This window comes from Rhodnius prolixus, unplaced genomic scaffold, assembly GCF_049639745.1.
Source record: "Rhodnius prolixus isolate KJV_2025 unplaced genomic scaffold, Rpr scaffold_8, whole genome shotgun sequence".
NCBI classification, from domain to species: Eukaryota; Metazoa; Arthropoda; class Insecta; order Hemiptera; family Reduviidae; genus Rhodnius; species Rhodnius prolixus.
In genome coordinates this window covers 22,235,716-22,256,701 of record NW_027411593.1, presented here as the reverse complement: position 1 = coordinate 22,256,701, position 20,986 = coordinate 22,235,716, and the positions used below count along the sequence as shown (strand labels likewise).

General features: G+C 30.7%; 1 protein-coding gene and 1 long non-coding RNA gene across 2 annotated transcripts in view; both read left to right on the top strand.

The window, feature by feature from the left end:
• Nucleotides 1-20,986, top strand: part of LOC141451029 (neuropilin-2-like) — a 166,342-nt gene that overhangs the window by 21,635 nt on the left and 123,721 nt on the right. The window contains exon 2 of the mRNA XM_074122042.1: nucleotides 12,847-12,925. Coding sequence (XP_073978143.1) covers nucleotides 12,920-12,925 — 6 coding nt within the window. The 5' untranslated portion in view covers nucleotides 12,847-12,919. The remainder of the gene's footprint in view (nucleotides 1-12,846; nucleotides 12,926-20,986) is intronic.
• Nucleotides 16,723-19,206, top strand: LOC141451569 (uncharacterized). Its single transcript, XR_012456895.1, has 3 exons — nucleotides 16,723-17,732; nucleotides 17,812-17,898; nucleotides 18,687-19,206. It is a non-coding gene; the product is annotated as an uncharacterized lncRNA (long non-coding RNA).

Genomic DNA, 20,986 nt, shown 5'->3' with positions numbered 1-20,986 from the left:
TTTATTAAAAAAGTTTTCAGATTGCCTTCAGTGACACCTAATTATATGCTTCCTATTGAAACGTCCACAACTCTTATTAAGGTTTTTACTTTTTCTTTACATTTTAGCTACTGTCTAAGAGTTCTTAACTTGCCCGATTATCGCCTTCCCAAAATATTGGCTTTGGAGATTATTAAAAATAAAATTTCTTGGTTTAAGCACTGGTCTTCTTTAGCTCAGCGCTACTCTTGTGCATTTGATTCATCCATTGCAAATATGTCTAATTGGCGGACGCAACTAACGGCCATCGTACAAAGAATAGGGGTTCACCATCTTGAGGAGTGTGTGGGGTTGGCTCGTTGCTCTACGAGGTTTTTATTGTATAAAGAGTTGGATTATTCTGTCAAGCCTTGTAGCTTGGTGTCCAACTCAATGAAACTAACGCTTAGTCAACTTGGTTGGCTATTCAGACTTCGTGGTGAGCTACTCTATTTAAATTATACCCCTTGGGTTGAGAGAAGTAACTCCTTGTGCTCTCTGTGTAACTCTCGAGCGAGGGAGGATGTCTGTCATTTTTTGGCAGACTGCTCCATTCTCTCGGAGATACGTAGGCTTTATGTTGGTTGTGGCAAGTTATCTAGATCGGAGTTAATATTGATGCTCAATGGCGAAAACTGCATTGGGATTATTAATTTTGCGAGACACGCCTGGCAATATAGATACAATTTAATCATGGAATTTAATTTTGATTAAGCTTTCTTTGTATTACACTATACAGGTTCTTTTTGCTTTAACTAAGGTACTTAGTTTAGTAGTTCATATATTTAGTATATTATTGTTATTATTATTATTATTATTTTTTTTTTTTTATTATATTTAGTTTATTTTTTTATTATTATTTTTTTTTTCTTTCTTTTTTATTATTTATTTTATTTTTTTTATATTTAGTTTATTTTTTTATTATTATTATTTTTTTTTCTTTTTTATTATTTATTTTATTTTTTATTTTTTTTTTTTTATATTTAGTTTATTTCATGTATTTTTACTTAAAAAGAAAAAGAAGAAGAAAAAAATAGAAAATAATAATTTATTTTAAGAGAATAACTTTCTTTTCTTTTTTCTGCTTATTATTACTATTTTATTTGTATTATTATTTATTTGTTTGTTTTTTTTTTCTCATCTTTTGTATTCTCTTTTAGCAGTTTTTGTTTTTAATTACTTAGTCAATTTATAAAGCAATTTGTAATTGTTATTTTATATATGTATATCAACCTCCGGCAGACGGTTTTCCATTGCCGTAGAATACTTTTCTTTTCATTTTTTATGTTTGTATTAGAATTTCTTTTCAAATAAAGTATTATTATTATTATTAATGATTTAGCTTCGTTATAAGTGTTTGTTGAAGAATAAAATGTTCGGGTGATTCGGTCCCTTTCTGCAAAATATTATAAGTATTGTTACATTTTAAATCTTTAATTTTTTTTTTTTTTTTTTTTGCAAACAATACGATTTTTGTCAGTCAATGAAACGCAACTTTTATACTTTTGTAGCTAACAAATGTATTGTATGCAAAGCAACTCCCTAACAACGTTCGAAAAGTTAGCGCTTCAACTCTAAACTTTGTGTGATTCAACAAAGAGAGATTCTGTTTACTTTCTGTGAGAGAAATTTATTGCCTAGAAAGTATTAATCATGCCAGGCTACAGACGGCCACATTCATCTGGCTATATGGTCTAGAAGAAAACATTATTAAGCGGTAAATTGATTCGTGTATAACGTTTGAATAACAACATTAATGATTGATAAATGTTAATGATATTTTTATGCATGATGCGGCCCCAGCACGTTTGTTATGGAATTAGGAAGAACGTCATTTTTCAAAAATATGTTATTTTGGGTCAGACAATTTTGTTTTCTTCTTAATTTATTTAAATCTTTAAAGTATATTAATGATGTTTGATCATTACCTTCCCCAAGATTCTAATTTATACAATCCTTAATATTCAATATTAAGTTATACTCTGCTTACTAAACATTTATGATAATGTTTTTCTTATTAAAAAACAAAAACAAATGGCCGTAAACTGGTCAACAGAAATAATCATGTCTATCCTTTTATTATTATCAAATACAGAAACAGCAGCCTTTTTGTGAAATTAAGAGAAAAGTTCCACTTTTTACAAAGCTTTTTACTTCTTGTTTTACAAAACAGATCGACCCAAGTTGTACAATATAGCATTGGCCTTAATAATAATAATAATAATAATAATGTATTTATTATTGATCAATTACAAAAGCTACTATTTACAAATAAACGGATTCATACAAAGCATGGACAATAGTCCATCTGCTGAGTTGCGTCGTAATAGTTCTTTAATTTTCATACATATATGTATATATTTATAACAAAATAATAATAACTCTTGATATAAACAGAAAAATAAAACCAAAACTAAATAGAAAATAAGCAGTAATACTTCCAGATTCTTTAAAATATATAAAACAAATAAAATTATATTATATTTTTAGTTATTTTAATGGTAATTAAGTATTATAATTTTCAATTAAAAAACTCCTGTATTTCCAAGCATTAACGTGGTAATTATATAAAGCTGCCCAGTTCTGACCATTCAAATTCTTCTTTAGACAAATATTTCTTACCGAACCACCTTACCCTGAACTCACCCAACACCGGGCATACTGCTAAATAGTGGAAAGTATTTTCTATGGCCTTACAATTACACATTGTACATAACTGAATCTCCTCTCTCCGTGTTATATTGTAATTTAAATTTAACAATTGACCTCTTAACTTTATTATTGTTTTCATAAAATTGAAATTAACATCGTCAGAAATATAATGATTATTACCTAAACTTAAATTTAACTCACTATACAAACGGTGATACTGGGAGTTTTGAGCTTTTACGATTAAATTGTTCTTAAAATCATTTCTAATATTCCCCAGTAAACCTTCAAAACATTGTTTAGTCTCATTAATGAAATAGTAACTGTTTTCCCAGCTGTACTTTTCACAAATTGCTAGAAATTCCTTATACCAAAATAGTTTTTTACTGATTATTTCCCTTGCCAAAATTTTTGGGATTCTATTATTAGGCAGAAGCAACACTTTTTGAATATATTTCAAATGCAGTTGGAGAGTAGATATGAAGGGCGGGTCAATTCCAGTCTCCAAATATATTACATAATTTGGTGTTGACCTATAAAGTGAGAAGAGCCTTTTTATAAAAAAGGTAAACAATTTTTCTGTTGCCTCTATACGCAAAAAACCCCACACTTGCGCAGCATAGTTCATAATCGCTCTACTGACAGAGTTAAACACTTCTACTTTTGACGATAAAGGGACATCTTTATTTTTAAAAAATTTTGAATAAGTAGAGTGAATACTGAACTTGGCAGCACTTAACCTGTCCTCAAAATGCTTCGCGAAGGAGAGTTTAGGTGTTAAGACAAGGCCCAAGTATTTATAGCTGTTGACGATTTCAATTCGTTCCCCATCATTGGCCTTAATATTAACTATCAATACAGAAACAGCAGCCTTTTAGTGAAATTAGGAGTAAAGTTCCACTTTTTCAATGATTTTTACTTCTTGTTTTACAAAATAGATCGACCAAAGATATACAATGTAGCATTGGCCTTAATATTAACTATTAATACAGAAACAGCAGCCTTTTACTGAAATTAGGAGTAAAGTTCCACTTTTTTCAATGATTTTTACTTCTTGTTTTACAAAATAGATCGACCAAAGATGTACAATGTAGCATTAGCCTTAATATTAACTATCAATACAGAAACAGCAGCCTTTTAGTGAAATTAGGAGTAAAGTTCCACTTTTTTCAATGATTTTTACTTCTTGTTTTACAAAATAGATCGACCAAAGATGTACAATGTAGCATTAGCCTTAATATTAACTATCAATACAGAAACAGCAGCCTTTTAGTGAAATTAGGAGTAAAGTTCCACTTTTTTCAATGATTTTTACTTCTTGTTTTACAAAATAGATCGACCAAAGATGTACAACGTAGCATTGGCCTTAATATTAACTATTAATACAGAAACAGCAGCCTTTTAGTGAAATTAGGAGTAAAGTTCCACTTTTTTCAATGATTTTTACTTCTTGTTTTACAAAATAGATCGACCAAAGATGTACAATGTAGCATTAGCCTTAATATTAACTATCAATACAGAAACAGCAGCCTTTTAGTGAAATTAGGAGTAAAGTTCCACTTTTTTCAATGATTTTTACTTCTTGTTTTACAAAATAGATCGACCAAAGATGTACAATGTAGCATTGGCCTTAATATTAACTATTAATACAGAAACAGCAGCCTTTTAGTGAAATTAGGAGTAAAGTTCCACTTTTTTCAATGATTTTTACTTCTTGTTTTACAAAATAGATCGACCAAAGATGTACAATGTAACATTAGCCTTAATATTAACTATCAATACAGAAACAGCAGCCTTTTAGTGAAATTAGGAGTAAAGTTCCACTTATTTCAATGATTTTTAATTCTTGTTTTACAAAATAGATCGACCAAAGATGTACAATGTAGCATTGGCCTTAATATTAACTATTAATACAGAAACAGCAGCCTTTTAGTGAAATTAGGAGTAAAGTTCCACTTTTTCAATGATTTTTACTTCTTGTTTTACAAAATAGATCGACCAAAGATGTACAATGTAACATTAGCCTTAATATTAACTATCAATACAGAAACAGCAGCCTTTTAGTGAAATTAGGAGTAAAGTTCCACTTTTTTCAATGATTCTTACTTCTTGTTTTACAAAATAGATCGACCAAAGATGTACAATGTAGCATTGGCCTTAATATTAAAACTATAAATACAGAAACAGCAGCCTTTTAGTGAAATTAGGAGTAAAGTTCCACTTTTTCAATGATTTTTACTTCTTGTTTTACAAAATAGATCGACCAAAGATGTACAATGTAGCATTGGCCTTAATATTAACTATTAATACAGAAACAGCAGCCTTTTAGTGTAATTAGGAGTAAAGTTCCACTTTTTTCAATGATTTTTACTTCTTGTTTTACAAAATAGATCGACCAAAGATGTACAATGCAGCATTGGCCTTAATATTAACTATTACTACTGAAACAGCAGCCTTTTAGTGAAATTAGGAGTAAAGTTCCACTTTTTCAATGATTTTTACTTCTTGTTTTACAAAATAGATCGACAAAAGATGTACAATGTAGCATTAGCCTTAATATTAACTATCAATACAGAAACAGCAGCCTTTTACTGAAATTAGGAGTAATGTTTCACTTTTTCAATGATTTTTACTTCTTGTTTTACAAAATAGATCGACCAAAGATGTACAATGTAGCATTGGCCTTAATATTAACTATTAATACAGAAACAGCAGCCGTTTAGTGAAATTAGGAGTAAAGTTCCACTTTTTTCAATGATTTTTACTTCTTGTTTTACAAAATAGATCGACCAAAGATGTACAATGTAACATTAGCCTTAATATTAACTATCAATACAGAAACAGCAGCCTTTTAGTGAAATTAGGAGTAAAGTTCCACTTTTTTCAATGATTCTTACTTCTTGTTTTACAAAATAGATCGACCAAAGATGTACAATGTAGCATTGGCCTTAATATTAAAACTATAAATACAGAAACAGCAGCCTTTTAGTGAAATTAGGAGTAAAGTTCCACTTTTTCAATGATTTTTACTTCTTGTTTTACAAAATAGATCGACCAAAGATGTACAATGTAGCATTGGCCTTAATATTAACTATTAATACAGAAACAGCAGCCTTTTAGTGTAATTAGGAGTAAAGTTCCACTTTTTCAATGATTTTTACTTCTTGTTTTACAAAATAGATCGACCAAAGATGTACAATGCAGCATTGGCCTTAATATTAACTATTACTACAGAAACAGCAGCCTTTTAGTGAAATTAGGAGTAAAGTTCCACTTTTTCAATGATTTTTACTTCTTGTTTTACAAAATAGATCGACCAAAGATGTACAATGTAGCATTAGCCTTAATATTAACTATCAATACAGAAACAGCAGCCTTTTACTGAAATTAGGAGTAAAGTTTCACTTTTTCAATGATTTTTACTTCTTGTTTTACAAAATAGATTGACCAAAGATGTACAATGTAACATTAGCCTTAATATTAACTATCAATACAGAAACAGCAGCCTTTTAGTGAAATTAGGAGTAAAGTTCCACTTTTTTCAATGATTTTTACTTCTTGTTTTTCAAAATAGATCGACCAAAGATGTACAATGTAGCATTGGCCTTAATATTAACTATTAATACAGAAACAGCAGCCTATTAGTGAAATTAGGAGTAAAGTTCCACTTTTTCAATGATTTTTACTTCTTGTTTTACAAAATAGATCGACCAAAGATGTACAATGTAGCATTGGCCTTAATATTAACTATTAATACAGAAACAGCAGCCTTTTAGTGTAATTAGGAGTAAAGTTCCACTTTTTTCAATGATTTTTACTTCTTGTTTTACAAAATAGATCGACCAAAGATGTACAATGCAGCATTGGCCTTAATATTAACTATTACTACAGAAACAGCAGCCTTTTAGTGAAATTAGGAGTAAAGTTCCACTTTTTCAATGATTTTTACTTCTTGTTTTACAAAATAGATCGACCAAAGATGTGCAATGTAGTATTAGCCTTAATATTAACTATCAATACAGAAACAGCAGCCTTTTACTGAAATTAGGAGTAAAGTTTCACTTTTTCAATGATTTTTACTTCTTGTTTTACAAAATAGATCGACCAAAGATGTACAATGTAACATTAGCCTTAATATTAACTATCAATACAGAAACAGCAGCCTTTTAGTGAAATTATGAGTAAAGTTCCACTTTTTTCAATGATTTTTACTTCTTGTTTTACAAAATAGATCGACCAAAGATGTACAACGTAGCATTGGCCTTAATATTAACTATTAATACAGAAACAGCAGCCTTTTAGTGAAATTAGGAGTAAAGTTCCACTTTTTTCAATGATTTTTACTTCTTGTTTTACAAAATAGATCGACCAAAGATGTACAATGTAGCATTAGCCTTAATATTAACTATCAATACAGAAACAGCAGCCTTTTAGTGAAATTAGGAGTAAAGTTCCACTTATTTCAATGATTTTTAATTCTTGTTTTACAAAATAGATCGACCAAAGATGTACAATGTAGCATTGGCCTTAATATTAACTATTAATACAGAAACAGCAGCCTTTTAGTGAAATTAGGAGTAAAGTTCCACTTTTTCAATGATTTTTACTTCTTGTTTTACAAAATAGATCGACCAAAGATGTACAATGTAACATTAGCCTTAATATTAACTATCAATACAGAAACAGCAGCCTTTTAGTGAAATTAGGAGTAAAGTTCCACTTTTTTCAATGATTCTTACTTCTTGTTTTACAAAATAGATCGACCAAAGATGTACAATGTAGCATTGGCCTTAATATTAAAACTATAAATACAGAAACAGCAGCCTTTTAGTGAAATTAGGAGTAAAGTTCCACTTTTTCAATGATTTTTACTTCTTGTTTTACAAAATAGATCGACCAAAGATGTACAATGTAGCATTGGCCTTAATATTAACTATTAATACAGAAACAGCAGCCTTTTAGTGTAATTAGGAGTAAAGTTCCACTTTTTTCAATGATTTTTACTTCTTGTTTTACAAAATAGATCGACCAAAGATGTACAATGCAGCATTGGCCTTAATATTAACTATTACTACTGAAACAGCAGCCTTTTAGTGAAATTAGGAGTAAAGTTCCACTTTTTCAATGATTTTTACTTCTTGTTTTACAAAATAGATCGACAAAAGATGTACAATGTAGCATTGGCCTTAATATTAACTATTAATACAGAAACAGCAGCCGTTTAGTGAAATTAGGAGTAAAGTTCCACTTTTTTCAATGATTTTTACTTCTTGTTTTACAAAATAGATCGACCAAAGATGTACAATGTAACATTAGCCTTAATATTAACTATCAATACAGAAACAGCAGCCTTTTAGTGAAATTAGGAGTAAAGTTCCACTTTTTTCAATGATTCTTACTTCTTGTTTTACAAAATAGATCGACCAAAGATGTACAATGTAGCATTGGCCTTAATATTAAAACTATAAATACAGAAACAGCAGCCTTTTAGTGAAATTAGGAGTAAAGTTCCACTTTTTCAATGATTTTTACTTCTTGTTTTACAAAATAGATCGACCAAAGATGTACAATGTAGCATTGGCCTTAATATTAACTATTAATACAGAAACAGCAGCCTTTTAGTGTAATTAGGAGTAAAGTTCCACTTTTTCAATGATTTTTACTTCTTGTTTTACAAAATAGATCGACCAAAGATGTACAATGCAGCATTGGCCTTAATATTAACTATTACTACAGAAACAGCAGCCTTTTAGTGAAATTAGGAGTAAAGTTCCACTTTTTCAATGATTTTTACTTCTTGTTTTACAAAATAGATCGACCAAAGATGTACAATGTAGCATTAGCCTTAATATTAACTATCAATACAGAAACAGCAGCCTTTTACTGAAATTAGGAGTAAAGTTTCACTTTTTCAATGATTTTTACTTCTTGTTTTACAAAATAGATTGACCAAAGATGTACAATGTAACATTAGCCTTAATATTAACTATCAATACAGAAACAGCAGCCTTTTAGTGAAATTAGGAGTAAAGTTCCACTTTTTTCAATGATTTTTACTTCTTGTTTTTCAAAATAGATCGACCAAAGATGTACAATGTAGCATTGGCCTTAATATTAACTATTAATACAGAAACAGCAGCCTATTAGTGAAATTAGGAGTAAAGTTCCACTTTTTCAATGATTTTTACTTCTTGTTTTACAAAATAGATCGACCAAAGATGTACAATGTAGCATTGGCCTTAATATTAACTATTAATACAGAAACAGCAGCCTTTTAGTGTAATTAGGAGTAAAGTTCCACTTTTTTCAATGATTTTTACTTCTTGTTTTACAAAATAGATCGACCAAAGATGTACAATGCAGCATTGGCCTTAATATTAACTATTACTACAGAAACAGCAGCCTTTTAGTGAAATTAGGAGTAAAGTTCCACTTTTTCAATGATTTTTACTTCTTGTTTTACAAAATAGATCGACCAAAGATGTGCAATGTAGTATTAGCCTTAATATTAACTATCAATACAGAAACAGCAGCCTTTTACTGAAATTAGGAGTAAAGTTTCACTTTTTCAATGATTTTTACTTCTTGTTTTACAAAATAGATCGACCAAAGATGTACAATGTAACATTAGCCTTAATATTAACTATCAATACAGAAACAGCAGCCTTTTAGTGAAATTATGAGTAAAGTTCCACTTTTTTCAATGATTTTTACTTCTTGTTTTTCAAAATAGATCGACCAAAGATGTACAATGTAGCATTGGCCTTAATATTAACTATTAATACAGAAACAGCAGCCTATTAGTGAAATTAGGAGTAAAGTTCCACTTTTTTCAATGATTTTTACTTCTTGTTTTACAAAATAGATCGACCAAAGATGTACAATGTAGCATTAGCCTTAATATTAACTATCAATACAGAAACAGCAGCCTTTTACTGAAATTAGGAGTAAAGTTCCACTTTTTCAATGATTTTTACTTCTTGTTTTACAAAATAGATCGACCAAAGATGTACAATGTAACATTAGCCTTAATATTAACTATCAATACAGAAACAGCAGCCTTTTAGTGAAATTAGGAGTAAAGTTTCACTTTTTTCAATGATTTTTACTTCTTGTTTTACAAAATCGATCGACCAAAGATGTACAATGTAGCATTGGCCTTCATATTAACTATCAATACAGAAACAGCAGCCTTTTAGTGAAATTAGGAGTAAAGTTCCACTTTTTTCAATGATTTTTACTTCTCGTTTTACAAAATAGATCGACCAAAGATGTACAATGTAGCATTAGCCTTAATATTAACTATCAATACAGAAACAGCAGCCTTTTACTGAAATTAGGAGTAAAGTTCCACTTTTTCAATGATTTTTACTTCTTGTTTTCCAAAATAGATCGACCAAAGATGTACAATGTAACATTAGCCTTAATATTAACTATCAATTCAGAAACAGCAGCCTTTTACTGAAATTAGGAGTAATGTTCCATTTTTTTCTAATGGTTTTTACACTTTAGCACAAAATATTAAATTAAGAAGTTTTCTTGTGATGTTTCATTCTCTGTTGTTGCTCCTTATTATTACTATTACTTCTAATTTAAGTTATGTAAAAATAATTTCTTTCAAAACGTGTACCTTCAAAATAGACTTCACTTCACTTAATCACTTCTACACGGGTCTTCGGAGGAAGTATGGAGAAATTTTATTGTAGAACGGAACCCATTTGCTTCATGGTTTGCTGCCAGCTTTTTTTTTTTGTACAATCCATACCTTTTTGGTGAAAGTAATTTTCTTCATCTACAGTATAATATGTTCTCCTAGCGATTCCAATCGAATGGATTATGAAGTGCATACAGGTTTGCTCGGCCTTATGAAAATAATTTATTTAATGCACTAAAAAAATAAATTAATAATCCAAAATATCTCCTTATTTAAAGCAAAAGGAGAGTCAACTAAAAATCTATTTTAAAAAACAAAATGGTTGGAGGTTTTTGCTTCAGAAATCTATTACACAAAAGAAAAGTCGGTTTCATTACTCAGTGAGCTTTAAATAGAAGAAGGTTCTAGCTTTTTTTCACTTTAAATTTTTCTCATCTTCAATTGAAATGCATAGAAGATCCTGCAAGAACAGTATGTGTTGGAATATCATCCAAGATTGAGGGAATTCACAATTGTTATCCTTGTACAGAGGTTTCTAAAACAATTAAAGAACAACTACTACTAATTCACTAAATGCTACTATCTCTAATGTTTATCCTGAAAGGCCCATTTATTATCAGACCAAAGGCCACACTACAGCTGCTACCGAGTTTAGGTTATTTTACAACACGCAGTTGACACATGGATTCTAAATAATAAATAATTCGGTATTCTTGTTGATGGAAAGTAATAGAAGCAACCTGCTGTAGGTCCAGAATTCACTAGGTTTTAAAAATGCGACCTCTACCTCTTACAGTCCCAACTTTTACAACTCAGATAATTTTTTTTTACGTTTAAATTATTGGGTGCTGCATTATTTGAGATGATTGTCGCCCTTAATCTTTTTCAGTACACTGCAGAACTCTGGACAGTGTAGTCTCGTTATAAGAACATTGTCCATTGCTGTATGGTAAGCAAGTTAGAGACTGGAAAAGAAAATCTAAGAGCAGGCAAATAATTTTTTGTTGTAATAATTTTTTTTAAAAAAGAAGATTTTCCTTGGTTGTCTAAACAACGCATACAAATTTATTCCCGAGAGGAGAAAACATGTTTTCCTGCAATATATATGGGAACGACAGCAGTTGACTGGTTAAAATATTTCAGTCTCTTCTGCTATTAACTTTTCTACCTTTAGGATGACTTTTATTTGACGTAAAATTTACGTTAACATGTCCAAACCACAATTAAATTCCACATTCATATTGTACTTTTTGAATTTAAAAAGCCCTCAGGGCATGATGACATGGGCTAGCAATCAACTATAATTGACACTTTGATTTCAAGTACTGCTAACCATTGTTCTATCTCTCAAATTAAATTTTATTTATTATAAAAATAAACAAAAAGTGTAGGTTTTATTATCTCTAATTTTTGCTTATTTACTGGTTAACAAATAATTTTTTGAACATAATTTACGTTACCTTTTCAGTTTAAATACTCTCCGTCTTCAAATACATCCACCCATCTTCATCCTTGGGCTATACATACCTTGAAAGCTATAAAGTTTGAACTTTTTAGTTTAAAAGATGAATAAAAACAATCTGAACAATAATTAGTGATTGAGCTGTTTTAGAAGTGATTCTGCCCTAAGAAAACATTCGTTACCAGCCTCTATTTATTTTTACAAGTATTCATACTTGCTTGTATTTTCCGATAAAATTGGAAGGCTTATTATTATTTATTTATTTTAAAGCACGTCAAAGTCAAAATCTGTCATCGCACCTTATAAATTCTCAGAGTGCCCCGGTCCATGATTCTTGTTCCCTAAAGTTGACGTAACAAAACAAACCTCTCCATAACACAGGACAGTGCGCTCTATTGGCTACTAAATGTAAGAAATCTTTTGACTGGCTGAATATACACTGGAGCTGAAAGTTCTCCTATATTAATAGAAAACATTGTTCGTCTCCTACGAAATCTTTTGGCAAAATGCTCTCTAAAGAGCTCTTCTGAACTCGAAAGATTGTAAACCTCTTGTAAATCTAGCACACTCAGCTTATCTGTAAGACATTAACGTGGTAAAGATACATTTTTCATTTGTTACATTGTTTCTTTTTTAAACTGCCTTTCCGAAGCATCATTTTTGTTATTACGCTTATTTTTTTAAGCAATGGTGAATTTACTTTAATACTGTTAATGCATATTCACTTTCAATTAACCACTGTTGAATTAAATTAAATAATAACTTGTTTTTGTGTTTATTGCTTAAAAAAAAAATAATAAGAAGTTGAATTTAGTTTCAATAGATAGTTTTATTTAAACAGGTAAACAAACTTAATTTAATCTAAATTAATATATGAAACTAATTTGGTTGCAGTAAATTATTACTTTTCCCATTATTTAATTATTAGTTTAAAGTAGTAATTATAGATTAGATTTCCAGATCGATATTCAAAGTATAAGCGCTGTTGTGCACGATTTTAGAAATATTTTTAAGTAATCCAGCTCATTTTCTTTAAACATTCATGATAATTTCTGTGTTTTAGTCGAGGCAGACATGCTGAAGAATGGACAAGGATGAAGGCATGCCAATGGTAAGGATAGACGACGGATAGTGGCATGGAGGTAGGCATTAAACCTTTTTGTGTATTAATTTCTTTTAGATCAATTACAGAATCTTATAACTAAAAATGTATACTATTTTTTTTTAAAGAACAATAATTTTGTTAATGTTTGGCAAGTAGATTTATCACAGAAAGTGGATCCCGGTATGGATTAGATACCACTTCCTAAACTTGAAGATCCTTGAACATAAAATTTAATAGAATAACTATTGAGTTCAAGCAACCCAATTTATTGAAAAAAAATTTTTTATAATGTATCTCACTTGAAGTTGCCTCACCCAAAATCATGTTTTTCTTTTTCATTTGAGTTTATTTAAACATTTATTGTATTACAAATACCTTCCAACAATATTTTAATCCTTTTCAATAAATGCGCTGTATTAAATACTTTGAAAGGTTCACCTAAATATGTTATTACATAATGTATGCAAATACTTAATTATTGCATGCTAATATTAACAATAGCTATTACGTACTTTTGTTAAAATTTTGTGGATTAAAATCTGTTGAATAATTATAAAAAACAACCTAAGAGATTTGAACAAGAATTTCTATGTACAGAAAGTTTTATATATATGAAACAAATACACATAATACTTGAGTGAGACGTTGCGAAGATTGTATTAAAAACTGTGAGACACGCCTCAGTTTATAGTACAACTCAAATAGTGGAGCCCAGAATGCTTAACAAATTCAATACAAAGCTGAAATATAAAGAAGAAAACAAATTAGTTATGAAAGCCAGTCACTGCAGAAGCAGTTCACTTTCCTAACTGGGAGCACTTTAAGAGTACTCAAACTAATATTTACTACTAATGTGAAAACTATAGATAGTTACAACACACCATGATTTTGAATAGGGCCAGTACTTTAATTTGTAGCTATTCAAATAGTTCAGAGTAGTGATTTCCAAAGTTTCTATTTCTTCGCTCCTTCTTGTTCATAGGGACCACTAAGATTGATGTGGAGGTTGTGTCGTTGCAATGCGGGATATAAGATAGCATGTGCGAATTGGAGCTGGCCAATCCCGTCCTGAATTGTAGACTAAATGTATTACTAAACAGCGCTAAAATCATTGAGCATTAAGTTGTTCTTCTTGATACAAAGAAACTATTCAAGTTGAAGCTCCCAAGCGCCTTAGTAGTAAGTAATATGCTTTAGATTCATCACTTGAATTTCTCCAACATCATTTCTATATAGAACTACTTAACTAATCGCCTAAGTGCCCTCGAGGTAATATAGATATTATACAGAACATCTCTACACATGTTCATCCTGCCATTATTCTACTATGGCCGAATGAAGCTGACCTTTAGAAGCAGAAAAACCTTCAGTGGCGCAGGTTAACTAGTAGAAAAAGAGAAGGTTAAAAATTAAAACAATCACTTCTACGTTTGATCCGTTCTTATAGTAATTAAAAGTAAAAATATAGACACTAGCGGCATCTCTTGGATCCAGACAACACTAAGATCTCGAAATGCCTGGCGATATGTATAAATAAAGTTAATTACTATTGTCTACATTCTTATACTGTGAATAATACTGAATTTGATTTCTTACTTTGATAAGATTAAAAAAACAAAACAAAACGGGATGGTACCTGTGCCCTACGGCACCGCAGCCAATAGGCTTATTGTGCCATCCCCTTTTTTGGATTTAGTAGACGAAACCTCCCCTACTAAGAAGGTTGAGGACCTTGCCTACTAGTTCTTTTTGCGCTGCTATCTCAGTCTCAATCTACAGCCAAAGGTTTCATAGCGCAACCACACGATTACAACGCAGCCGAGGAAATCGTTTCTGGGAGACCCTCAAGAGCTTCCTTTTATGGAGGGGGCAGGTCAGTGTTTCGCTCCCTCCAGAAATGCTCTTCTGTGGTCTCACCGCATCCATCTTAAGATCACAATACCATCCTTAAGTTCAGAACTAGCCGGCGTTCCTTCCTCAGAAACGCTGAGGAACACTACTAGCTGGTGATTTCCATTTTTTTTATTCAATTTAATCCCCACTCAACGGTCACCTGTAGCAGATCCCCACTGCCACAAGAAGGCTACATTACAATGGGGTTTTACACGGTGTTCCAAGGTGATCGTTGCCGCACACATATTTTACTACCCTGTACTCATTCAGCCTTGACATGAGTCCCCATCTCAGCTTGGGCAGAGATCCAGGGGGTCAGGAAAGGGGTAGACAGGATCAAAGGAAGGATAGAATCAAGGATTAGCAGGGGTATACCATCATTATGCCCTATGTGTAAATGTATTGGGGTATTACAGTGTATGTTGCTCACCTTCATGTTGTTAGACTGGGGTAACCGCAGGATCGCCAAGTACCCTGAAGAAGTGACTAATCCACTTTTCCCTACGGGGTACTTTCTTACTTAATGAAACCTCCTACCGCCAGGTGTGGAGGTGAATAATATTGAAAAGAAGAAAAGCAAAAGTGATATGACAGAGTTTGAACACTTTCAAGCCCAAAACCTAATCTTTATTAACGTTAAATATTGCATTTATAGTTATTAAATGGGGTTCTTTAGAATATAGAGGGAATAAATAAATGTTTAATTTATTAATGGGCAACTAGCCACGGAAATAAAGATTTTTTTATTATCAACTCTAAGGCACAATAAGCCTCTTGTGGCTGCGGTGCCGTGGGGATAGGGTCCCGCCCCGTCATTTTAAATCTAAATTTATTATCAACTCTGCGCGTAATTCTTCTTTAAAATCACATAATATTCAATTGAATGAGTGTAACACCGGTGTGTCTCCGAGTTCTCTAAAAAACGATTGCCAATTGAAGAAAAAAAAAAAACTAAAAATGTGTATCTAAATGAAAAGTACGGTTTTAATTAAAAATTTATGCAGATGATATCTTGAGGCTTGTTTCGACTTAAATAAACAGTTAAAAATCTTGGTATTCCTTTTGCAGGAAATTCATTAAAAACTTAAGAAATTAATGTTCTGTTTTCTTATTGAAAGAGATTTGATGATTTTTAATGCTTTAGGGTTAATAGCAATAATAATAATAAAAAATTGAACACTTAAATTAACTTAAAATTTGGTTATTCCAATATACGGCCATCCTAGAACCATACAGAGCTATTAGATTAAAGTAATTGCTTCATTATTAATACCAATGTCAATCTTAAATATTGAATATTTTATAGCTTAAATTTTGTAAACATCTTTCAAGAAATAATTTGATTAAGAAATTGATCATGTTGTGTCCTCATTAAAACAAATTGTTTTAAAAAATAAATAAATTACTGCATTTACCTCTCAAATCAATTTAAAAAAAAAAAAATCTGGATGCGCTCCTGGCAGGTTCAGTTAATTTTATTTTCAGATTTTATCCGTTTTTTCATTAAAAAGGAAGAATGTGTTTAATGGAAGCGATGGAATGACTTTTTAGAAATTACCCTAGAGACTTTAGTACGTTTGTAGGGATCTTTCTTGTGTGATTTAAGCTAGATTATTTTTGCCCTAGTTTTTCTAGTGACAATAGTTATTATTATTGATTATTGAGTTAATATTAAAAGTCATTCTGTAATTTGGCCGAATCACATGTAATCTTACTTTCGAATGCGAATAATATACGAATGTTCTGAATTCTTCAGGAGTTTCAGTAGTTTAACGAAGTCCTATATTTCTACTAAGAATAGTTTTGGTACGAGTGTTCCTCAAAAAGCCAAGTCTTTTAATCATAATCATTTAATGTCCATTTTGCAAGCCAGTTTTAAAATTTGCGCTGAAATATGGGCTGCAAGAGTAGATACGTTTCATATTGTTTTGTTCTCTATAATTCTTTCAAGTCCTCTAAAGCGAAATTTTTGACCTTCATCAGCAAGTCTTAATCTCCATTTTTTTTTTTAATTGAAAAAATGAAACTAGAATTATTTTTATTACTAAGATAAAGAATATTTTCTCTCTGAGCAATCAATTAATGCTTCTCACTAACCTAAATACAAATAATTTCTATGTAAAAATATTAAGGTAGGTTTGTTGGTTTTTAGTTGATAGAGTTGTATGGTACCAAACTAGGTGGTGTTTAAACAAGTGGTCGGGTAACGTGGAAGTAACTATTGCACTAAAGAACTTAAGTAATGATAGCCAGTGAACGTTATTACTTATTACTGACTGCATACCCTTACAGTCCAGATAGTAGTAAGAGCTGTGTCGTGAGTAGTGAACATTAGTTGACAAGTATTTGGCCGACTACTTACTCGAATTACTTTGAGAACTCCAACTCATCAAATGGCTTACACAATCCTCACCATTCATCATCGAAACGACTGTGTTATCATTCAAGAAACAAGATCTTCCCTTGACTTACTTATAAGTATGGAATACCTATAGAAACGAGAGCAAAAAAATGTAAAATAAACAATAGAAAAGGTTTCAATCCACCATATAACATGCAGTAAGAAAAGCACCGTTCTAATGGAGAAATTATATAAAATGAAAATTTACGTATTTCACGATGTTTTGAAACAAAATAAAATAATGTCCATCTTTTCAGGCGGATGATTATGCACCATGCAAAATTGATAGCCTTTTGTTTCTGATATCAATATGTTGGATTAATGTTGGTATACTCTGGGCCCCATTGTATTGGGTTATAAACACTACGTGTTTGAAATATTAACATCAAGTTCATTTGAGGTGGTTACATCAATGAACGGCCAGTATAACATTTCCACTTGTCTACGCAGTTCAACGTCATGCATTTATAAATCTCTCTAACAAAAACTAACAGTTTAAAAAGTTGAGTATAATGGTTGATTAAACGCTAAAAAGTACATAAATCAGCAAGTACCTAACATTTCATTAATACTTCATTGATATCATTTAAGTGATTTTACTGTATTAACTTTTCATTAATATTTTTCAGAATAAACTCATAGAATAAGTTTAATTAATAAATTAAATGTCACAGACCCTTATGCTGGCCATTTTCATCTACAAAAGTGTTATTCAAGTAGGTAGCACACCATTTAACTTAGATTGTAATATCTATTAACCTGTAATAATCAAACTACTAATCACAGAATTTTTTTTTTTTTTTTAATCTTTTATTGTAACTTACCACTGCAACAGTTGTTGCAACAAGCAAATATGGTGAAAGAGAAAAGAAATAATAGGAAATCATGATTGGAGAAGGCACCCAGTGGAGTCACTCCAGTAACGTGCTCTTGCTATACTGCTCTCACGATGAGAGAAGATCTCGAGGCCATCTTCTCTTCAATCTGCTTAGAGGATTACCTGGTAATTTGGAGGAAGATAGGTGTTCTATGAGAGGGTTAGGATGAGCTGCTGTAGAGGAATGAAATTTGAGAAAACGAGTGTTAACCATGATCTGTAATGAAAGGGATTTTGAGGTCATTATGGATAGTGAGGTTAGATACATAGAACGGAGCGTTAAGAAGTTTTCGAAGTATTTTTGACTGTAATGCAATCACAGAAATATAAAAAAAATAAATGTAATTATGAGGCTAATGATTAAAAAAACTAAAAAAAAATGCTTACGCCAACATACTTGAATGATTTTGTTAATTTATTTTTTAAATAAAAATCGTAGGTTAAAGTTCATTCTTCGATTAGTAATTGTTACTTTATGTAGTAGTCAAGCGTTTATAATAATAGGTAATAATTAATCTGGGTTAATATTAAATAATATAGTTTTCTTCAACTATATTCTTGGTGTTCATCCCACAATGTTGAATATATGTATGTATATAAAGTAGACTAATATATGCATATTTTTAGGACAGGACATAAATTATTAAAGTATTTTACTACAAGTACTCAATTAAAGGGACTACAGTAAATTACAATAGAGAAATCAATACTTATTGTTGAATAATTTACTTGGGTTTAAACTGTGAGTTACTTCTATGGTGTTAAACGAACTGAAGATTCAAATTTTGTATTAAATCTGATTCTAATTTAAACAGCAAACAACTCTTATTTGTCTTTTTATTTTAAGGTATGTGATTAAACAGAATAAAGGGTAAAATAAAGATCAATCAGAAAAGTAATTTGGATTAGAGTTAAAAAGTGCCTCTTTATTTATGTAGACATATTATATCATTATTGTACATACATTTTAACATTATTGTAACCAAAAATTATTACGAATGAAACAGCTAGAATATTAATGAAAATTTAATGCAGTAAAATTACTTAAATGATATCAATGAAGTATTAATGAAATGTTGGGAACTTGCTGATTTGTGTACCTTTTAGCGCTTAATTAACCATTATACTTAACTTTTTAAACTGAAAATTTTTGTTAAAGAGATTTTTGTACCTTTTGGAAAGATTTTCCTTCTTGTCTATTCTGAAAAGTAACATCTGCTTTATATATTTTCTAATATGGTACTAAGCTGGAACCGTAACTCTAGAGAGATCTTTTAAAAGAAAGTTTATAGTTGCGCTCAAACATTAGAAACTAGAATGAATTTGAAAATCTACAAATTTAAACCTTCTATATCTCGTAAATGATAATCACTAGAATATTGTATTTTATACCAGTTCATTCATTAAAATCGGAACAATAGGAAGGGAGATATAGAGGTTTGAAATTTGAACGATTAGTAAAACTACCAAAAATGTAACCTTCTATATCTCAATAGCTATTATCACTAATCCACTTCGTTTTAAACCAGTTATAGAGCTAACTCTTCTCTACAATTCGGTGTAGAATATATTGTATTCCCAATAATACAAAGGGAGATATAAAGATTTGAAATTTGAACGAATTTGAAAACCTCCAAAATTTAACTTTCTATATCTCATAAGCGATAATCACTAGAACATTAAAATTTAGCTATACGGCTAACTTTTATCTACAATTCGGTAAAGAATTAATTTAAATCTCATCAATATGAAGAAAGATTCAAAGGATCGAAATTAGAACGAATTCGAAAACATAAAAAAATTAACCTTATAAACATTAATCACTAGAAGATTAAAACGTACAGTTATTAAAACGTCTCTATACGATTCGATAAAGATTTCATTGAATTCTCAACGATACAAAGTGAGATATAAAGATATGAAATTTAAACGAATTCGAAAACCTTCGAAATTTAATCTTCTAAGTTAGGATCAATACATCCAGTATTATAAGTCTGGCTCAAAGTATATTATAGTTTAGAGCGTCCCGACCCCCTCAGAGGTTCCTAAAAGAGCTGCTTCATCTCAACGCGATGCTGATACACCCGACTGAGAATTACAATCCTTATCATCCTTTATCTATCTCTCACTTCTTCTTCTGAAACAACCATTACCAAAATTTGTTCCATTCTTCTAATCTTTCTATCTCTATATAACTTTTAAAAAGATAAATGGAATTTCAGACTACTCTTTTAATATATCTGTTGATTAATTTCACTAGAAAATATATCGCTGCCAAGTTTTCCTTTTATTTCTGATAGCGTGTGGTTACCAGCTCCATTTCTTCATCAAAACTTAGAGCTTTTTCAGCCATTGCTGGAGAACTAACGGCGTCAAGCTTATCATCACCCTCTCTCGCTCTTATTTATTTAAGGCGCATTAACAACTTAAGTTATTGGCGCCCACAGATTTTTTTCAGAGCACTCGCGGCCTTCAGACAGAGTTATCTAGTTATAGACAACCCTATCCATCGACGGGCAGTGTGCTGCAAGAACCTCTTTGGAAGAAAAAAAAAAAACCTAAGTTCCAGCAGCTAGATTCAAACCCAGAATCTCTGCATGGAAATAAAATAAAGCTCGACTGAAAAAAAAAATTGGGATCACTAAGTAGTAAGTAAAAGAGTACTTTTACTTATTCTCGAAAACCTGGGCTACTACAAAGAGAATGTGCGAGGAGAAAAGTACAGCATAATTGTAGAAGTGATAGAGTGAGAAATAAAAAAAAAAAAAAAATCAAGACAATTGATTTAAGGGATCTTGGGAGGAGAGAATAGCAAAGAGAAAGCTGAATTGATAGAGGCACTTCTGAAGAAATCCCTTTGGAAAGAAGGCCAGAGATGGAAAGTGGAAATAGAAGACGGGGAAGGCCTGTCTGTCGATAGGAGGAGA